The sequence below is a fragment of the Callithrix jacchus genome, chromosome 6 (genome assembly GCF_049354715.1).
Source record: "Callithrix jacchus isolate 240 chromosome 6, calJac240_pri, whole genome shotgun sequence".
Taxonomy (NCBI): Eukaryota; Metazoa; Chordata; class Mammalia; order Primates; family Cebidae; genus Callithrix; species Callithrix jacchus.
The window spans coordinates 77,881,635-77,900,776 of NC_133507.1; the positions used below are offsets into that span (position 1 = coordinate 77,881,635).

Consider the following 19,142-nt stretch of genomic DNA (forward strand, 5'->3'; position numbering starts at 1 on the left):
ATCATACTGAATGGGCAAAAACTGGAAGCATTCCCTTTGAAATCCAGCACTAGACAAGAATGCCCTCTTTCACCACTCCTATTCAATATAGTACTGGAAGTTCTAGCCAGAGCAATCAGGCAAGAAAAAGAAATAAAGGGTATTCAAATAGGAAAGGTGGAAGTCAAATTGTCTATTTGCAGACGACATGATAGTATACCGAGAAGACCCCATCGCCTCAGCCCAAAAACTCCTGAAACTGATAAGCAACTTCAGCAAAGTCTCAGGATATAAAATCAATGTGCAAAAATCACAAGCATTCGTCTACACCAATAACAGACTTAAAGAAAGCCAAATCAAGAACGAACTGCCATTCGCAATTGCTACAAAAAGAATAAAATACCTTGGAATACAACTCACAAGGAACGGAAGGGACCTCTTCAAGGAGAACTACAAACCACTGCTCAACAAAATCAGAGAGGACACAAACAGATGGAGAAACATTCCATGTTCATGGTTAGGAAGAATTAATATCGTGAAAATGGCTATACTGCCCAAAGTAATTTACAGAATCAACACTATCCCCCATCAAGCTACCATTGACTTTCTTCACAGAACTGGAAAAAACCACCATGAACTTCATATGGAACCAAAAGAGAGCCCACATAGCCAAGTCAATTCTAAGCAAAAAGAACACAGCGGGGGGCATCACACTACCGGATTTCAAACGATACTACAAGGCTACAGTAATCAAAACAGCATGGTACTGGTACCAAAACAGAGATATAGACCAATGGAACAAAACAGAGGCGCCGGAGGCAACACAACATATCTACAACTATACAATCTTTGATAAACCTGACAAAAACAAGCAATGGGGAAAGGATTCCCTGTTTAATAAATGGTGTTGGGAAAACTGGCTAGCCATGTGCAGAAAGCAGAAACTGGACCCCTTCCTGACACCTTACACTAAAATTAACTCCAGATGGATTAAAGACTTAAACGTAAGACCTGGCACCATAAAAACCCTAGAAGGAAATCTAGGCAAAACTATCCAGGACATAGGAGTAGGCAAGGACTTCATGAACAATACACCAAAAGCATTGGCAACAAAAGCCAAAATAGACAAATGGGACCTAATGAAACTCCACAGCTTCTGCACGGCAAAAGAAACAGTCATTAGAGTGAATCGGCAACCAACAGAATGGGAAAAAATGTTTGCAGTTTACCCATCTGACAAAGGGCTGATATCCAGAATTTACAAAGAACTCAAACAGATTTACAGGAAAAAAACAAACAAGCCCATTCAAAAGTGGGCAAAGGATATGAACAGACACTTTAGGAAAGAAGACATATATGAGGCCAACAATCATATGAAAAAATGCTCATCGTCACTGGTCATCAGAGAGATGCAAATCAAAACCACATTGAGATACCATCTCACGCCAGTTAGAATGGCGATCATTAAAAAATCTGGAGACAACAGATGCTGGAGAGGATGTGGAGAAAAAGGAACACTTTTACACTGTTGGTGGGAGTGTCAATTAGTTCAACCATTGTGGAAGACAGTGTGGCGATTCCTCAAGGCCTTAGAAATAGAAATTCCATTTGACCCAGCAATCCCATTACTGGGTATATATCCAAAGGACTATAAATCGTTCTACTATAAGGACACATGTACACGAATGTTCATTGCAGCACTGTTTACAATAGCAAAGACCTGGAATCAACCCAAATGCCCATTGATAATAGACTGGATGGGAAAAATGTGGCACATATACACCATGGAATATTATGCAGCAATCAGAAATGATGAGTTTGTGTCGTTTGTAGGGACATGGATGAATCTGGAGAACATCATCCTCATCAAACTGACACAAGAACAGAAAATAAAACACTGCATATTTTCACTCATAGGCAGGTGATGAAAAATGAGAACACATGGACACAGGGAGGGGAGTACTAAACACTGGGGTCTATTGGGGGGAAAAGGGGAGGGCCAGTGGGAGTGGGAGGGGGAGGTGGGGAGGGATAGCCTGGGGAGAAATGCCAAATGTGGGTGAAGGGGAGAAAGGAAGCAAAACACACTGCCATGTGTGTACCTACGCAGCTGTCTTGCATGTTCTGCTTATGTACCCCAAAACCTAAAATGCAATAAAAAAAAATAAATAAATAAAGTAAAAAAAAAAAAAAAGTTCACAGTCACCAAGGCGTGATTATACTGGAGGGGTTTTAAGCCCTCGGTCCCTCATGGGATTGCCAGTCTGAGGACAGCCTTCCACAAGAACTGGATACAAGGTACTACAACTCCACACAAGGTACTACAACTCCTTTATCAGGAGGAGTGGCTCTTGCCCCAAGCCTGCCATACAGCGGGTATCTTTACAATACTGAACGCTGCCACCTGGGCCATGGATTCCTGTCCTGGTATAACTGTTTTTCCCTTAAATCATGCTCTGCATCATGTCTGATCCAGACATTCCTCTGACTATAAGCTGCTTATTCCTTAATTCATGCTCTGTACCATGTCTACTCTAAGATATAATTTTATATATACACACATATATATTATATGGAAATAATTGGGTAGTAAGATATTCTTCAGGTATTCATTCTATAAACTAATATATGATTATATATAAAGGATAATACAAAAGGAAATAACTGAGTAGTAACACTATAAACTAAAATATTCTTCAGGCACTAATTGTGCTGGGAATCTCCTTAGCTGTCCTTCCTTGGTGCCTAGATGGGGGGTTACCCACATTAAACCTTTGTTTTACTGGTCCCTCTTACACTTTTTGCTTTTATTTTCAGTAGTATGGGAATCATCTTATAAGACACTGTACTATGCTTTAAAAATCATTTTATTTTCTAAGAGAAGTAAGCATGCTTATATCAGGTACAAAAGCTTTAGTGCTCATCATGGTGAGTTGGTGAAGATCTGGAAATATTGGTATTATATCGAGAAAACACCTTTGACAAAGCTGAAGACATTTTTGCCAGCATTTTAGATCCTTGTTTGGAGACACCGGGCTTGGGAGTTTCTGTGGACAAAGTAAACAAGAAGAACATCTTTATTTTTGGATGCTGATGTCAAATACCTTGCTTAAGTTTATATGGGTAAATGGTGACCCAGCTGGGAATAGAGTCCAGGCTTTCTGAAATTTCAAAATTGTTCTCCTCTGGAGAACTAAAATAGCCCATAATGTCATGCTGAAAAAAAATGAGCATTCCTGAGGGTTTATCTAAGACACCCAGTTGTCTTTGAATCAATAGGAGAATTAACAGATATGCAGTTTGTATTTGGATTTTTTTTGCACCATTTATTCAGCATGAGGCTTTAAAGAATATAATCATCTCTGCTTAACAAAATTGTCATTTTATAGGTAAAGAAATAATCATTTACATACTTTTCTGATACTTCATAAGTTGTAAATAGGGCCACTAAAATTGCATATTTTCTTGATTGTAGCAAATGATCCTCAAAAGTTATAAACTTTCATATAAAATTTTTATACCCAGCTTCTTTGGAAAAATTCAAGAACTGGGAACAATCCAGCATGCCAGTGATAGTAACTGAGTAGCCGCTCCCTCCTGCGAAGGTGGCATGCCATCTCCCATGATCCTCATGCCCCTGCTCAACCTGCTGCTGTTGTTCATAGTACCTACCTTACTCTTACAACCATTTGAGTGTGTAGACAATGATGATGCTACATGAGACTGGGATCTGAAACATAGCTCTGCCGCTCATTAGCTGGCGGGTAATCTTGGAAACCTATTGTCATTTTTCTCTTTAATGATTCTCAATTTTTTCCTTAAATAAAATGTGGATAGCTGGTGCCTGACACATTTTAGTTAAATTATCCATTGTCCCTTTGGTGTACAGATAGAGAACTACGCAATTAACTGCAAATTGGTATTTGTACAAACAGTAAGAATATTATTTCAGCCCCATTTTGATAATATGCAAGGGCAGAGCCACTAATTTCCAGGATAGTAATCACAAATCCTAAATTCAAAATGATACAATTGAGAGATTAATTATACCAGTTGTTAAAATAGTTCATTTTGTACCTGAAATGTTTGAAGAACTTGCATTGCCAACATCCTTGGATCTTTCAAAGATGGTAATAAACTGCCAAGATAAATAGAAATACAAACTGAGTCTTTCATTGGACACTAAACACTAGATATACCAATAAATCCTCAAATCCACTAGATATACCTATATATATATCATTACAGCACCTTCCATAAAATATATTTGTGCTCTGCAATCTCAAATAATTGCTCACCGAGACTGAGGCTCATAGTTTTTGTGAAGTAAGTAAGATGCCTAAGATTGACCCTTGTTATAAATGCAGGCCTTGGCTAAAACGAAATGAAGGTCAGTGGTTCAACCATATTAACTCATGAAAAAGCTCTGTCTGCCCCCTCTATCCTTTGATTGAATAGACAAAAGTTATAAATCCTTTTCTGAAAAAAGATGTAATGATAAGGGGAGAGAAATGATGATCACTTTGTAACCCCAAATTTTATTTTATTGAAATCTTAGCCACTGCAAATTCTGTAGCAATAAAGTGGCTCTGTGGACCTGATAGTGCTGGGATTGTGTCTCCAATATTAGCTTTACTCTGTAGACCCTTATCAATTTTGAGTGCAGGAGCAGCAATTGTCCCAGGGAGGCATAAAATAGCCTGGGATAGGTGGTTGAAAAAATGTCATCTGTTAAAAATCAATAAAATAAGGCTTAAATACATGAAACATAAAAGGAATGTGTAGTGTCTATATCAGGTAAAGATCAGCAGATATTATTACAAGAGTTTTACCATAGTTCTCTCAAGAAGACTTAAGTGTGCTTATGTATTAAGTTATTGTAAACAAGATACCTGAGGAATAAAATGGGGCAGAGACAATGTGAAGCATTGATTCTCAACTTGGGTAATATAATCACATTATCTGTGGAAACTTTTTTTTTCTAGGCTCTTTATAGAGACTGTTGCAACAGAGCTAATAAATGAAATTGTACTTAGATGCTAGGAAAAAACAGTATATTATTTTGTGCATTTAAACAAGGAATGCTGACTTACCCCAAAGGATTTTGTTAAGATATTTTAATATACCAGGGGTGGACCTCAGCTAGGGAGAGAGAACAGGGTGTACGAAATTGTGAACAGGAGAATGCTTCCTGATATCCTACAAATCACAACACACAGTCCCTGACTGAACTATGAAAACCGAGTTGTGCTTAACTAGGTCCCAATACATTCCAATTAAAGATAATTAAAGATACTTACCTCAACACTGCTTCTATTCTCTAGATTTTGTTCCTGAGAACTTTCTGTAGAGATTAAAAAAAAAAGTAAAATAGTCTCTTTCTGAGGCATATATATTTGCTGACAGAAATCTGATCATATTATCATTTTTCACCAAATAATCATATCATTTAGGCAGATGGAAGAAGCTGTTATTTAAAATGTACTGAGAACAACACTGAAATAGGTGAGAGCCCTAGAATGCTGGGGCATGTCTTAGCCCTTCAGTTAGAAATTATGAAAGATGAGGCCAGGAGTGGTGGTTTCACTTTGGGCCACCACTTTAGGAGGCCCAAGTAGGTAGATCACCTGAGGTCAGAAGTTCGAGACCACCTGGCCAACGTGGTGAAACCCCATCTCTACTAAAAAAAATACAAAAATTTGCTGGGCATGGTGGTGGGCACCTGTAATCCCAGCTACTTGGGAGGCTGAGGCAGGAGAATCCCTTGAACCCAGAATACAGAGGTTGCAGTGAGCCAAGCTTGTGCCATTGCACTCCCACCTGGGCAAAAGAACAAAAACCTGTCTCAAGAAGAAAGAAAGAAAAGAGAGAAAAAGGAAGAAAGAAAGAAAGAAAGAAAGAAAGAAAGAAAGAAAGAAAGAAAGAAAGAAAGAAAGAAAGAAAGAAAGAAATGTAACATAGTGGGAGAGGCAAGCTCTATAACTTAGCAGTTATGTATCTATGCACAACCATTCAATCCCTATAAGCCTCTTTGTTTACCTGTAAAATGAGAGATTATAGACAATTCTTAATAGCGCTTCCAGCTCTACCACTTTCTGTGCATACTTAAAGCAGCTCATTAGAATAAAGAGGAGAGTACTGATATTATTAAATAGTAACTTTCGGGACAATCAGGAGAGCTTTGAGACAATGCCTGGAGAAAATTGGTGGAATCTACAGAACCAAAAGTTGCCTGAGTGAAAGAAAATTCAGTCAAGGAGATAGAAATGACACTGAGAGAAGCTTCACAAGAACCCACTGCTGGGGAAGCAGCTAACCTGCTAAGACGGAAAACCTGTATTTGAATCTTTTCTTTGTTACTTAGAGCTTTGTGAACATTGAACATCTAACTTCTCTGACTCCATTTTCTCATACAGATATGGGAATGAGACTGTCTTCCCTGGCTATCTCACAAGGGGCCACTGAGAGATCATATAAGAAAACACGATGCATTTTATACAGCTACACTCATCAAAAGCCAACAAAAGAAATATGCAGATAAAGGGATACCTATCTAAAATATCCTTTGGGCCAATATGGGTTCTAAAAAAAAGTAATAGTAAAATGTCAATCAGCTCAAATATGAGAAGTGATTAAATTATGTGATAAAATTGGTAAGATCTCACTGTTGCTTGATAATCTTCCTAAAAAATGTTTGTATCTATATTGCACATGACTGAACAAACTGCTTTAAATAATTGAGGACATTTGGGTTTGCTACAAGGGCCATGATTCCAAAGATGTTTTTAAGTTTCTAGGGTATACGGGCATCCAAATCCCCAGAAAAACTACGAAGTTATTTTGATGAAGCGGCAAAGAAATATTCCTGTTATTTGTGGGGCCCAGATGTTCAGATTTAAGTTATCTGAGATTTTATTGTATATTCTATGAATTAGGAATGCATATATCTGGCCTTGATCTTTCCACTGAATTTCAGACTTAAATATACAATTGCTTACGTGACATCTCAACTTTAATGTCTAAAGGATACCTCAAACTCACATAACCAAAAAAGAAATCGTGTGCTCCTCCTTCACCTTTGGTTCCTCCCATAGTCTCTCCTATCTCATTAAATGCCTGTATCTACTATAAACCATGCAGTGTTTTAGGCTCTGGGTGATACAGCTGTGAACAGACATAAATCTCCACCTGTATGAGGCTTACATTCTGGAGAGATAGTCAAAAAACAATTAAAATACACAATAAACAGAAAGTGCCATGCAGTAAAGCAAAGAACTGGGATAGGTAGCACCACAATCAGAATTAAGTTGCAGTTTCAGAGTGTGATCAGAGAAGACCTCACTGAGAAAGTGACATTTGAGCCAAGGTCTGAAAGTAAGGATATGCAGATACAGGTGAGAAAGTACTACAGGAGGATCAGCATTAATGTATAAAATGTTTGAGGAACAGCAAAGAGGTTAGGGTGATTGGAATGGATTGAGCCAGAAATATACAGAGGAGGAGCTTAAATAGGGAATAGTTTTTAGTTTGATAACTAAAAAAAATTATCAAAGCAGTAAACAACATTTCTTTTTGAATACTCTCTAATTTCAGAAGAAAGAATCCAACCTTCTAATATTTTGGCACTTGGATCTGAATGACAATCTTCAGCCTCACTAAAACAAAAGAAAAAAGAACATCACTTTAGGTATATTTAATAAATGAAGAACTTACTGGTTAAGCAAAAGAACAGTTATTCTTCATATGGAAAGAAACCTGAAATAGTATATTATTCACTGAGATTCCAAATCAAATGAAAATGATTTCTGACTTTTCCCCCTACTTTTACAATTGTGGTTATACATACATTAAATTTACAGTTTTAACCATTTTAAGTGTATAGTTCTGTAGCATTAAGTACATTTGCAGTGCTGTGCAACCATTATCATCATCCAGCTCCAGAACTTTTTCACCTTTCTCAACTGAAATTCTATGCCGATTAAACATTAAAACCTAATTTCCCTCTTTCCTCATCCCCTGGAAACCACTTTTCTCCTTTCTGTCTATGATTTTGACTATGCTAGAAACTCATATGAGTTATGAGAGTCATGAAATATTTGTCCTTTTGTGCTGACCTGTGCTGACCTATCCCAATTAGCATAATATCTTCAAAGTTCATGCATCTGGTAATGGGTGTCATAATATCCTTCCTTTAAGGCTGAATATTTATAACATTGAATATTTATAACACATGTTGTTTATTTTTTTATTATTATTTTTTTTGAGATGGAGTTTCGCTCTTGTTACCCAGGCTGGAGTGCAATGGCGCGACCTCGGCTCACCGCAACCTCTGCCTCCTGGGTTCAGGCAATTCTCCTGCCTCAGCCTCCTGAGTAGCTGGGATTACAGGCACGCGCCACCGTGCCCAGCTAATTTTCTCATCTATCAGTGGACATTGGGATTTGTCTATGGTGAAAAATGGTGTACAAATATTTGTTTCAGTCCCTGCTTTTAATTATTATATGTACACAAAAGTAGAATTGCTTGATCATAGGGTAACTCTATGTTTAATATTTGAGAACCCTTCAATACTGTTTTCCACAGTGACTGCACTATTGAAATTCCCACCATCAATGTACGAGGGTTTCAATTTTTTACACCCTTACCAGTTCTTGTTTTCTTTTCCCTCCCTCCTTCCCTCTCTCCCTCCCCTTTCTTCCTTCTTTCCCTCCTTCCCTCTTTCCTTCCTTCCTCACTCACTCCTCCCTCCTTCCCTCTCTTAGTTTCTTCTTTAGTTATCTTAATGTGTTGAAAGTGGAATCTTGTGATTTTGATTTGCATTTCTTTAATGATTAGGGAAATCATTAAAAATCATTATATTGCCTATATTCAAGTCTATTTAAGTCCTTTGGACATTTTTAATTGGGTTGTCTCACTGATGTTGAGTCATAGGAATTATTTGCATATTCTGAATATTAACTATTTACTAGACGTACAATTTGCAAATATTTTATCTCATTCCGTGGGTTGACTTTTCACTTTGTTGATGGTGTCCTTTGAAGCACAAAGTTTTAATTATAATGAAGCACAATATATCTATTATTTTCTTGCCTGTGCTTTTAGTATCATAACAACAAAAACAACAACAAGCATTGTTAAATCCAATGTCATGAAGCTTTTCTCCCATGTCTTCTGACAGAAGTTTTTTTAGTTCTTATACTTAAATCTCTGATTCATTTTGAGTTAATTTTTGTATATAGTTTAAGGTAAGGGTTCCCCTTCATTTTTCTTTGCTTGTTTTTTGCATGTGAGTATCTAATTTTCCCATCACAACTTGTGGAAAAGAACATCCCATCCCCATTAAATGGTCTTGGTTCTCCTGGTAGAAATCATTTGATCATATACGGAAGGGTTTATTTCTCGGCTCTTTATTCCGTTTCCTTGCTCTATAAGTCTATATGTCAGTATCAACCGTTTATGATAGCTTTGTAGTAAGATTTGAAATCAGAAAATGAAACATCTGCAACTTTGTTCTATTTTAAGGTTGTTTTCCTATTAAAGGTCCTTTGAGACACTAGTGAGCTTTAGGATACATTTTCTATTTCTACAAAAAAAAAAACAACTTGGTATTTTGATCAAGATTCCATTGATTCCATGGATTACTTTAGTAGAATGAACATTTTAACAATATTAAATCTTCCAATCCATAAGCATGAAATATCTTTCTACTTATTTGTAGTTGACAAAGTACACATCTTTCAGTTCCTTGGTTAAATATATTCTTTTTTATTCTGCTTGTTATTAATATAAATAGATTTTTCTCCTTAATTGTCTTTAGGTTGTTAGTATATAGAATGCAGCTAATTTTTGTTTTGATTTTATATCTGGCAACTTTGCTGAATTAATTTATTAAATATAATAGTTTTTTTCTGTGTATTCTTTAGAGATTTCTACATTGTGACCATGTCATCTATAAACAATAACTTTTCTGCTCTTCCAATTTGAATGCCTATCCCTCTTTTTCTTGCCTAATATTTCTGACTAGCATTTCCAGTACTATGTTAAATATAAGCAGCGAAAGTCGTCATTGTTTTTTGTTTGTCCCTGATCTCAGAGGAAATATTTCATTTCCTTACCCTGAGGACAATGTTAGCTGTAGATGTTTCATATATGACCTTAACAATGCTGAGGCAGTGTCCTTCTCTTTCTGGTTTGCTGAGTCTTTTTATCCATGTAAAAGTGTGAACTTTTGTCAAGTAGTTTTCCTGCATCATTTGAGATGTGTGTGTGTGTGTATGTGTGTGTGTGTATGTTTCCCTTTCATTCTGTTAATGTGATGTATTACATTGATTTTTTTTCTTTTTTGAGATAGGGTCTCATTCTGTCACCCAGGTTGGAGCAAAGTGGTGTTATCACAGCTCACTGCAGTCTCAACTCAATAAATTCACCTGGCCAAGCCTCTTTAGTAGCTGGGACCACAGGTGCACACCACCACCCCTGGCTATTTTTTGTATATATATTTTTGGAGAGATTGGGTTTTGCCATGTTGTCCATCCTGGTCTCAAATTCTGAGGCTTGAGTAATCTGCCTGCCTTAACCTCTCAAAGTGCTGGGGTTATAGACATGAGTACTGCGCCCGGCCTATTATTGGTTTTTGTATATTGAAACCTGCTTGCATTCCTGAAATAAATCTAACTTGGTTATGATCTATAAACCTTTTAATCTACTGCTGAATTTGGTTGGCTAATATCTTGTTGAAGACTTTTATATCAATATCCATCAGTAATATTGGTTTGTATTGTTTTCTTGCAGTCTTTGGTCTTGATAATAAGCTAATGATGGCATCATGACTTTGGAAGTACTTCCTCATTTCAATTTTTTGGAAAAGTCTGAGGGATTTTAGTGTTAATTCTTTAAAATTTGTGACATCCATGAGTGAAACTATCTGGTCATGAGCTTTTCTTTGTTAGGAGGTTTTTCAGTTATTGTTCCAATTTCTTTACTATTTCTAAATTTTTTCAATATGATTAGCATAATTCGGTCTTGACAGGTTGTGTATTTCTAAGAATTTATCCATTTCATCTGGAGTATCCAACTTGTTGGACACACAATTATTCATAGTATCCTTGTATAATCCTTTTTATTTCTGTAAACTCAGTTGCTATTTTACTCTTTCATTTATTATTTTGGCTGTCTTTCTTTCCTTAGGCAATCTAGCTAAAGACTTGTCAATTTTGTTGATTTTTTTTAAATGAACCAACTCTTGGTTTTATTGATTTTTCTCTACTGTGTTTTTAGTCTTTATTTTATTGCTGCTCTAATCTTTATTATTTTCTTTCATTTAATACCTTTTAGTTTGTTCTTTTTCTAGTTTCTTAAGGTGTAAATTTAGGTTGTTGGTGTAAGATCTTTCTTATTTATTAATAAAGAATTCACAGCTACAAATTTTCCTCTTAACATTGCTTTTGTTGTATTCCTTAAGTTTGGTAAGTTTCCTTATCCTTTCTTTTTTGACTCATTGGTAGATAGTGTATTGTATATTGTTTAATTTTCACATATTTTAAGCTGTTTTGGCTTTCTTCTGCTGTTGACTTCTAGTTTTGTCTCCTTGTAATTTAAAAATATATTTTGTATAAATTCAAACTTTTAAAAATTTATAAAGACTCATTTTGGGGCCTAAGATACAGTTAGTTTATCTATGTGTGCTATGTACATTTGAGTAAATGGTGTATTTTGTTATTGTTTTATGTAAATATATCTGATAGATTCAATGAATCTATAGTGTTATTCACATCTGCATTAGTCTGTTCTCATTCTGCTATAAAGGTCTGCCTGACATTGGATAATTTATAAAGGAAAGAGGTTTAATTGACTCAGAGTTTCACATGGCTGGAGAGGCCTCAGGCAACTTACAATCATGGTGAAAGGGGAAGCAAACACATCCTTCTTTACCTGGTGGCAGGAAGGAGAAGTGCCAAGCAAAAGGGGGAAAGGCCCCTTATAAAACCATCAGATCTCATGAGAACTCATTCACCACCATGAGAAAAGCAGCATGGGGATAATTACCCCCATTACCCTCCATTACCAGGTTCAATTACCTTCAACCTGGTCCCTCCCATGATGTGGGAATTATGGGAACAACAATTCAAAATGAGATTTGTATGGGGACACAGCCAAACTATATCAACATCCTCTATTTTCTTTTTTTTGAGATGGAGTTTTCGCTCTTGTAACACAGGCTGGAGTGCAATGGCGCGATCTCGGCTCACCACAACCTCCACCTCCTGGGTTCAGGCAATTCTCCTGCCTCAGCCTCCTGAGTAGCTGGGATTACAGGCACACGCCACCATGCCCAGCTAATTTTTTGTATTTTTAGTAGAGACGGGGTTTCACCATGTTGACCAGGATGGTCTCGATCTCTAGACCTCGTGATCCACCCGCCTCGGCCTCCCAAAGTGCTGGGATTACAGGCTTGAGCCACTGCACCTGGCCAACATCCTCTATTTTCTTATTTTGTTTAGTTGTCTCTCTATGATTTAAAATGGCCTATTAAAGTCCTTTATTATTATTGTAGAGCTGTTTATTTCCTGCTCAATTCTGTTAGTATTTATTTTATATATTTTGGAGCTCTGATGTTGATGCATACAGATGCTCCTTAACTTACAATGGGGTTACTTCTCAACAGACCCATTTTAAATGAAAAATATGATACATTGAAAATTCATTGAACACATCCAACCTACCAAACATCATAGCTTATCCTAGCCTACCTTAAATGTTCTCAGAACACATACATTAGCCTGCAGTTTAGCAAAATCATCTAACACAAAGCGTTCAAAATATTGTATAATATATTGAATACTGTACTGAATGTGTATTGCTTTCACACTGTCATAAAGTTAAAAAATTGTAAGTTGAATTATCATTAAGCTGGAGACCATTTATATATATTTTTAATTATTATCTCTTCCTGGTGAATTGATGCTATTATCATCATATAATGTCCTATTTTTTTTTCTCGCTTTTGGTTTCTATTTGCAATGGTGTATTTTTTTCCATTCTTTCACGTTCAACCTACATGTATTCTTAGATCTAAAGTGAATATCTTGTGAATAATGTACAGTTGGATTCTGTTTTTAAAATCCATTTTGTCATTCTATATCTTTTGATTAAAGTGTTTAACCCAGTTATACTTCAAGTAATTAGAATAAAGATGTTCTTTTGCCATGTTGTTGTTTTTTGCATCTTACAGTTTGTCCTTCATTTCTTCCATTACTGTCTTCCTTTGTATTTAGTTGAGCTTTTTAGTGACTCATTTTGATTCAGTTCTAATTTCTTTTTATGTATATTTTATGGATATTTTCTTTGTGGTTACTACAAGGATTATGTATAACATCCTAAAGCTAAGATTCTGTTTTTTAATTGATACTGAGTTAACTTAATTGCATACAAAAACTCTACTCTTTAACACGTTTACTCCATAATCAGTTTTTGTTATTGAGGTCCCAAATTGTATCTTTTCATTTTCTGTACCTATTCACATAAATTTATAATCTGTTTTATGCATTTGTCTTTTAAATTCCTTAGAAATTAAAAAGTGGATATATGAGCTAAATTATAATACTGTCTTTTATATTTGATCATGTATTTACATTTGTTAAAAATTATGTAGTCTCATATGTGTCTGAGATACTGTTTAGTATTATTTCATTTTTCTTTTTAACTTGAAGAACTTTCTTTGGTATTTCTTTCCACGTAGGTCTAGTTTTAATGTATTCCCTCAGCTCTTTTTCTTGTCTTGGAATATCTTAATTTCTCCTCATTTTTGAAGAACATTTTTTTTCTGGATGTAGAGTTCTTGTTTGACCATATTTTTTTTTCTTTCCCTGTTTAAATATATCATCTAACTGTCTCTTGGCTTATAACTAATGAGAAAACCACTAATAATATTATGAGGGTTATTTGTACATAATGTATTACTTTCCTTTTTCTACTTTAAATATTCTCTTTGTCTTCTGAATGTTTAATATGTGTCTTGATGTGGTATTTTTGTGTTTGTTCTGCTTGAGGTTAAGCTTCTAGAATTTGTGTATGAATTTATAATTCTTCAAATTTAGTACATTTCAGCCATTTTTCCCCTAAAATAATCTGTTTCTTTCTCAGACTCTTCTTCTGGAATTTACATAATGTGTATATTGTTCTGCTTGATGGTGTTTTCAAAATCCGTTAGGCATTGCTCACTTTTTTTCCAGTATTTTCTCCTTTTGGTCTTTAGACTTGATAACTTCAGATGACTTACATTCTAGTTCAATGTTTGTTTCTTCTGTCTGTCCAAGTATGCTGTTGAACTTCTCTAAAACTTTTTAAAATTCAGTTATTGTGTTTTTCTGTTCCAGAATTAATTTTTAATTTTTATTAGCATACAATACTTGTACATGTTTATGGGGTGCATGTGATGTTTTAATACAGGTATACAACGTGCAACAATCAAGTCAGGGTAATTGGGGTATCCATTACCTCAACCATATATTGTGTCTTGTGTTATATGTTAAGAATAGTCTGATCCCACTCTTTCAGTTATTTTAGAATATGTAATAAATTATTATTAACTCTAGTTGCCCTAATATGCTACCAAAACCAGAATTTGTTTGGTTCTTTTTTATAAATTCTCTGTTAATATTTTAATTTTGTTCATATATATATATATTTCCTAATTTCCTTAGTTCTTTGTTTCTACATTCTTGAACATATTTAAGATGGTTGTCTTAAAGTCTTTGCCATGTAGGTCCAACTGATATGCTTCTTCAGAAACATTTTCTGGGTATTTTATTCTTTCAAATGAGCTAAATTTCCCTAGTTTTTTTGTATGCTTAGTGATCTTTTGTTAAATATGAGTATTTGAAATAATAAAGAAGCCACTTCTAGCGTTTGCTGATTGATGTGGAAAATCTTTACTAATTAGTGGGACTTTGAGCCTTGGAAACAGTCCAAAGTGAAAACTTAAGATTTTTTCAGATCTTTGCTGTGCATGCAGCTTTCAGGCCTGTTTGTGCTTCCCCAAACCCAATTTTCCTGAGCTGCTTTTAAATGATTTAATTTCACAAAGAGTCACTCATTGCTCCTTCTCAGGAACTCAGATATTCTACAGATCTCTCTCTTCTCATAATTTCTTGCCCAAGATGTTTATGGTTCTACACTCCCCCTGTAGTTTTCATGCATTGTGGCAGTTATCCACTACTTTCTGTAGTTTGCAGGCTTAAAATCAAACGATGACACCATTGCCTATTTGAGTTCCTAGTCAGGTGAAACAAAAATAATTTCCTAAAAAAAGCCCATAGATAAGTCAGAACAAGATCTATTCTGCTTTTTCAACCAAAGGGAGGACACTGTAAATTGGGCTCCATTCTCTTGACTGTGTTATACCATGCTGGGAAGAAGTTGAGTCTAAGAACAAGCTAAACTACACATTTTCTTCTTCTTCTTTTTTTTTTTTTTTTTTACTATTTTGAATGTGTTTTTCCCTTTCTTTCTTCCTCCTTCCATTTCTTCACACATCTCTCCCTCCCTTCCTTCCCTTTTTTTCTTTCCTCATTTCTTTCTCTTTCTCTCATACTCTTTTTCCTCTCTTTTCTTACTTCCTCTTTCACCTCCTTTCTCCTCCTCCCTCCCTTCCTTCCTTCCTTTCTTCCTTCCTTCCTTTTTTTTTCTTTCTCTCTCTCTCTCTATCACTTTGTTTTCTAGGCTAATGTGCAGTGTAAAATTATAGCTCACTGTAACTTCTCAAGCAATTCTGGGCTCATGCAATTCTGTCACCTCAGCCTCCTAGCACTAGGTGCACATACATGACCATTCCAGCTAATTTTGTATTACTTTATTTTATTAGAGTTAGGATTTTGCTGTGTTGCCCAAGCTAGGTTCAAACTCCTTGCCTCAAGCAATCCTCATGCCTCTGCCTCCCAAAGAGGTGGAATTACAAGCATGACGCACTATGCCCAGCCAGCTTTTTCTTGATTCAGTATTTATTTGGTTGCTGCAGACTGTTTTCCAGAGCTGTTATAAAGTTGTGTTAGTCAGTTTGTAGTTGCTTATGTTTTGTTTCCATGGGAAAATCAGAACCTTGAGCTTCCTGGTATTATCTTGCTTTAAAATTATTTTTATTTAATATTATTTATGCCTGCTTTTTACTTCACTGATATAACCAATAGAGAGTTTCCAACATTACTAGTTATGTATGTTACAATAACATGTTATGCAGGAGAAGAGAGAAAATGGTGAGTCAAAATAGGGTTATGTCAAAAAAAAAAATACAATTCCAGCATGCTGAGTGAAAAAAATAAATCATTCGGTAGATTTTTCTGTGTATATCATCAGTACTTCTCACCAGATAAAAAATGTTATCTTTTCTAAGTTATGTACAATTTTATAAATTTAAGCACAATTTAAGATATTTTCACTATTCTTGATAGTTATTAATCAGATTACAAGTCTACAGGGCACTTTGTTCCTCCTTGTCCCCTATAACTGTGGTCCATATTTTGCCGCTAGTGTCATCCACACTTGGATTGTCTTTCACTTGCATAAGTGCTATCCATTCTTAAAGAGTCATATCAAACTCCATTGCTTTCTATTATTTATCTCTGAATGCTCCAACTTACATTTCTTGCTCATTCCTTTGGATTCTTCTTATAGGCAATGAACACTAGCTTTGTGAAGAGAGCTAAGCATGGCCCCTTTTGTACTGATACTACATACTCTATTTCTGGGCCATTACCTCTCTCTCATGTTAGAAAATAACCTACTACATTAACAAACACTTTAATAAGACTACAAAGAAGATATACTAGAAACTGGTTTCAAAACTGGGACATATAGGCCAGGTATCTAAAAATGGATGAGCAAATAGCAATACGTGGCTTTGGAATTATCCGCAGTAGGGTTCCAATGAAAGAAAGAAGTGAGGGAAGGTCTGAAGCTAAATACTTTCTCAGTCACAATTTTGCCAGGGGTCCCATTCTACCCATAAGCTCTAGTTTATCAAATTTCTATATTTGAACTGCTTTAATTTCATGTACCCAGTAGATGAAATGAGATCTTCTTGGTTGTATGAAGATGAACTCATAATTCTGTGTATGAAGTAATGTGGTGGTTCAGTAAGAAGATTCTTCTCTTCTTTCTGGAAAAGGACAAATCAGCTATTACTCTAAATGGAGTTTGAGATATACTTTCTTACCTTATGACATCTTTTTGCCATATAATCTACATTTTAACAGAACAAAGTTTTAGAAATTACTTAAAAGATGGATGCACCCTATATTTCTAATTAAAAAGTGTATTTGAATATAATTAATTTGAAATAATTCAGTGAAGATTACCCAAATTATGATACTGGATTTTGAACAAATTTTAAACATAAATCTAGAACAATGTTGAAATCTACCTCTAAACTTTAAAAACATTTAAAATCATATATTATGGGGTTCAAAAAGAGGAAGAACACAGATACAGCTCTGATCAATTAGGTATCTTGCCAGATCAATCATCTTAACACATATTTTGATCTATTTGTTGCAAAGTCATGTGTACTTCTGAATTGAGCAGAGTTAAATTTCTGTTATTTTCTGTAGTTAATCTAAGCTTTTGTTTTACCTTAGAATCACATCAAATGGATAATCAAGAGAATGGCCTCATCAGAATACTGAAAATAACATATTCTCCAAAAACATGTTATGGTATAGATTTTTGGACAGGACCAAACTCAGAAGGTCATTGAGACCCAGACCATCATTTGAGGGTTTGGAGCCAGCATCAAGAGATGTTAACCATGCTGATAGCAGAGATTATGGGCTAATTGTAAGGGTGATATTTAAAATATATAAATTATCTTGTTAAGGTTGGGTAAGTTGGTTATATAGCTTACCAAAAGGTCACATAGCTATTAAGAGTCAGGATTCAAACCTAAGCAGTCTGAATCTCTGTGGATCTTTTTTTCTTCCTCCTATTCAGAGCCAATCTTCTGCTGCTGTTTTAGTGGCATTAGCCTCACCACACAAAATGTTGAATGATTACTTACCAGCGAAAATACAAAAGGGTGGAAACCAATTGTTTTAAATAATTAGTTTACATTTTTCTTATACATTTCATTTTCTCTTTTCTTTGAGATTCTAATTAATCTAGTTTTTCCCCTATTATTTGCTTTCCTACAGTTGAGATTCACAGCTGTGCCTGGTAATTATTTCCCTTATTCTGTAAATATCATCAGGCTTGAGACTGAATTCATTCTTTTCTGACTAAGCAAGATACATTATTGGGCCATATTTGAAAAGCTGCCTCCCCTTTCTTGTCACTAACTGTCATGCTTCTCACTTACCTTACACAATGGCTTTTCCTCCCAAGATGAAGAGGCTGTTTCAGGCATGGCTTTTTTTATGGCCATGTCAAGCTCAGCAGCAGCTCTTTTAACATGTTTCTCCTTAGATTCTATTACCTGATTTGAGGTTGCTTCAATACTTTCAGTATTTGCACTGGCTGTGGTCTGACAGCATTTACTTAGTGACGAAAGCTTTTTCAGTCTGCTAGTGCTTAGTGCTGACTTAGGAGAAACTTTGTTTTCTTCTGGCTTCTTGACTTTTACTTGATCTTTAAATACTTCGATGCCTTCTTCTTCTGCCACAGTCTCTCTTAAAACAACTTCATCTTCATCAGAATCGAGTTCTTCTTTTATGTAGTTTTCCAAATCCACTCGATCAATATCATGAACCACTAATCGAACAATAAGATCGTTTTTGCTTTGCACATCTTTTAAGAGCTCCACCCTTGTAATATCAGGCTTTCTTATATTCGGAAATGAATTTCTGCGAACAGTCTGAAAATAAAGGTATAGCAAATATTAAAAACAAATGTCTAAATCACTTTTCCTGTAGTTTGATTATAATGTAGCTATGTTCCTGTGGTTTCTAGTTTTGATTTAAGTAATATCTTCGATTATCACTTAATTATATATTAGAAATATTTTAAAATAAAGTCAAATAAAAAATATTTGTTGGCATGCATCACTTTTTTACATTTATATACATCAATCTAATCTAACTTACTCCAAAAGTCAGAGCAAGATTTAACATAATTAAATTACTTCTTCTTTGTCATTTATCTTGAACATTTTATGACAGAAGGAGACAGGATAACCC

The 19,142-nt window shown here is 35.2% G+C and overlaps 1 protein-coding gene across 1 annotated transcript in view; it reads right to left on the reverse strand.

Moving 5' to 3' along the window:
- Positions 1–2,828: 2,828 nt before the first annotated feature.
- LOC103793784 (fibrous sheath-interacting protein 2) overlaps positions 2,829–19,142 on the reverse strand; it is a 99,277-nt gene continuing 82,963 nt past the window's right edge. The window contains 6 exon segments of the mRNA XM_035304896.3: positions 2,829–3,026; positions 4,057–4,117; positions 5,280–5,323; positions 7,588–7,634; positions 17,031–17,131; positions 18,326–18,820. Of these exon segments, the coding sequence (XP_035160787.3) occupies positions 2,893–3,026; positions 4,057–4,117; positions 5,280–5,323; positions 7,588–7,634; positions 17,031–17,131; positions 18,326–18,820 (882 nt within the window). The 3' untranslated portion in view covers positions 2,829–2,892.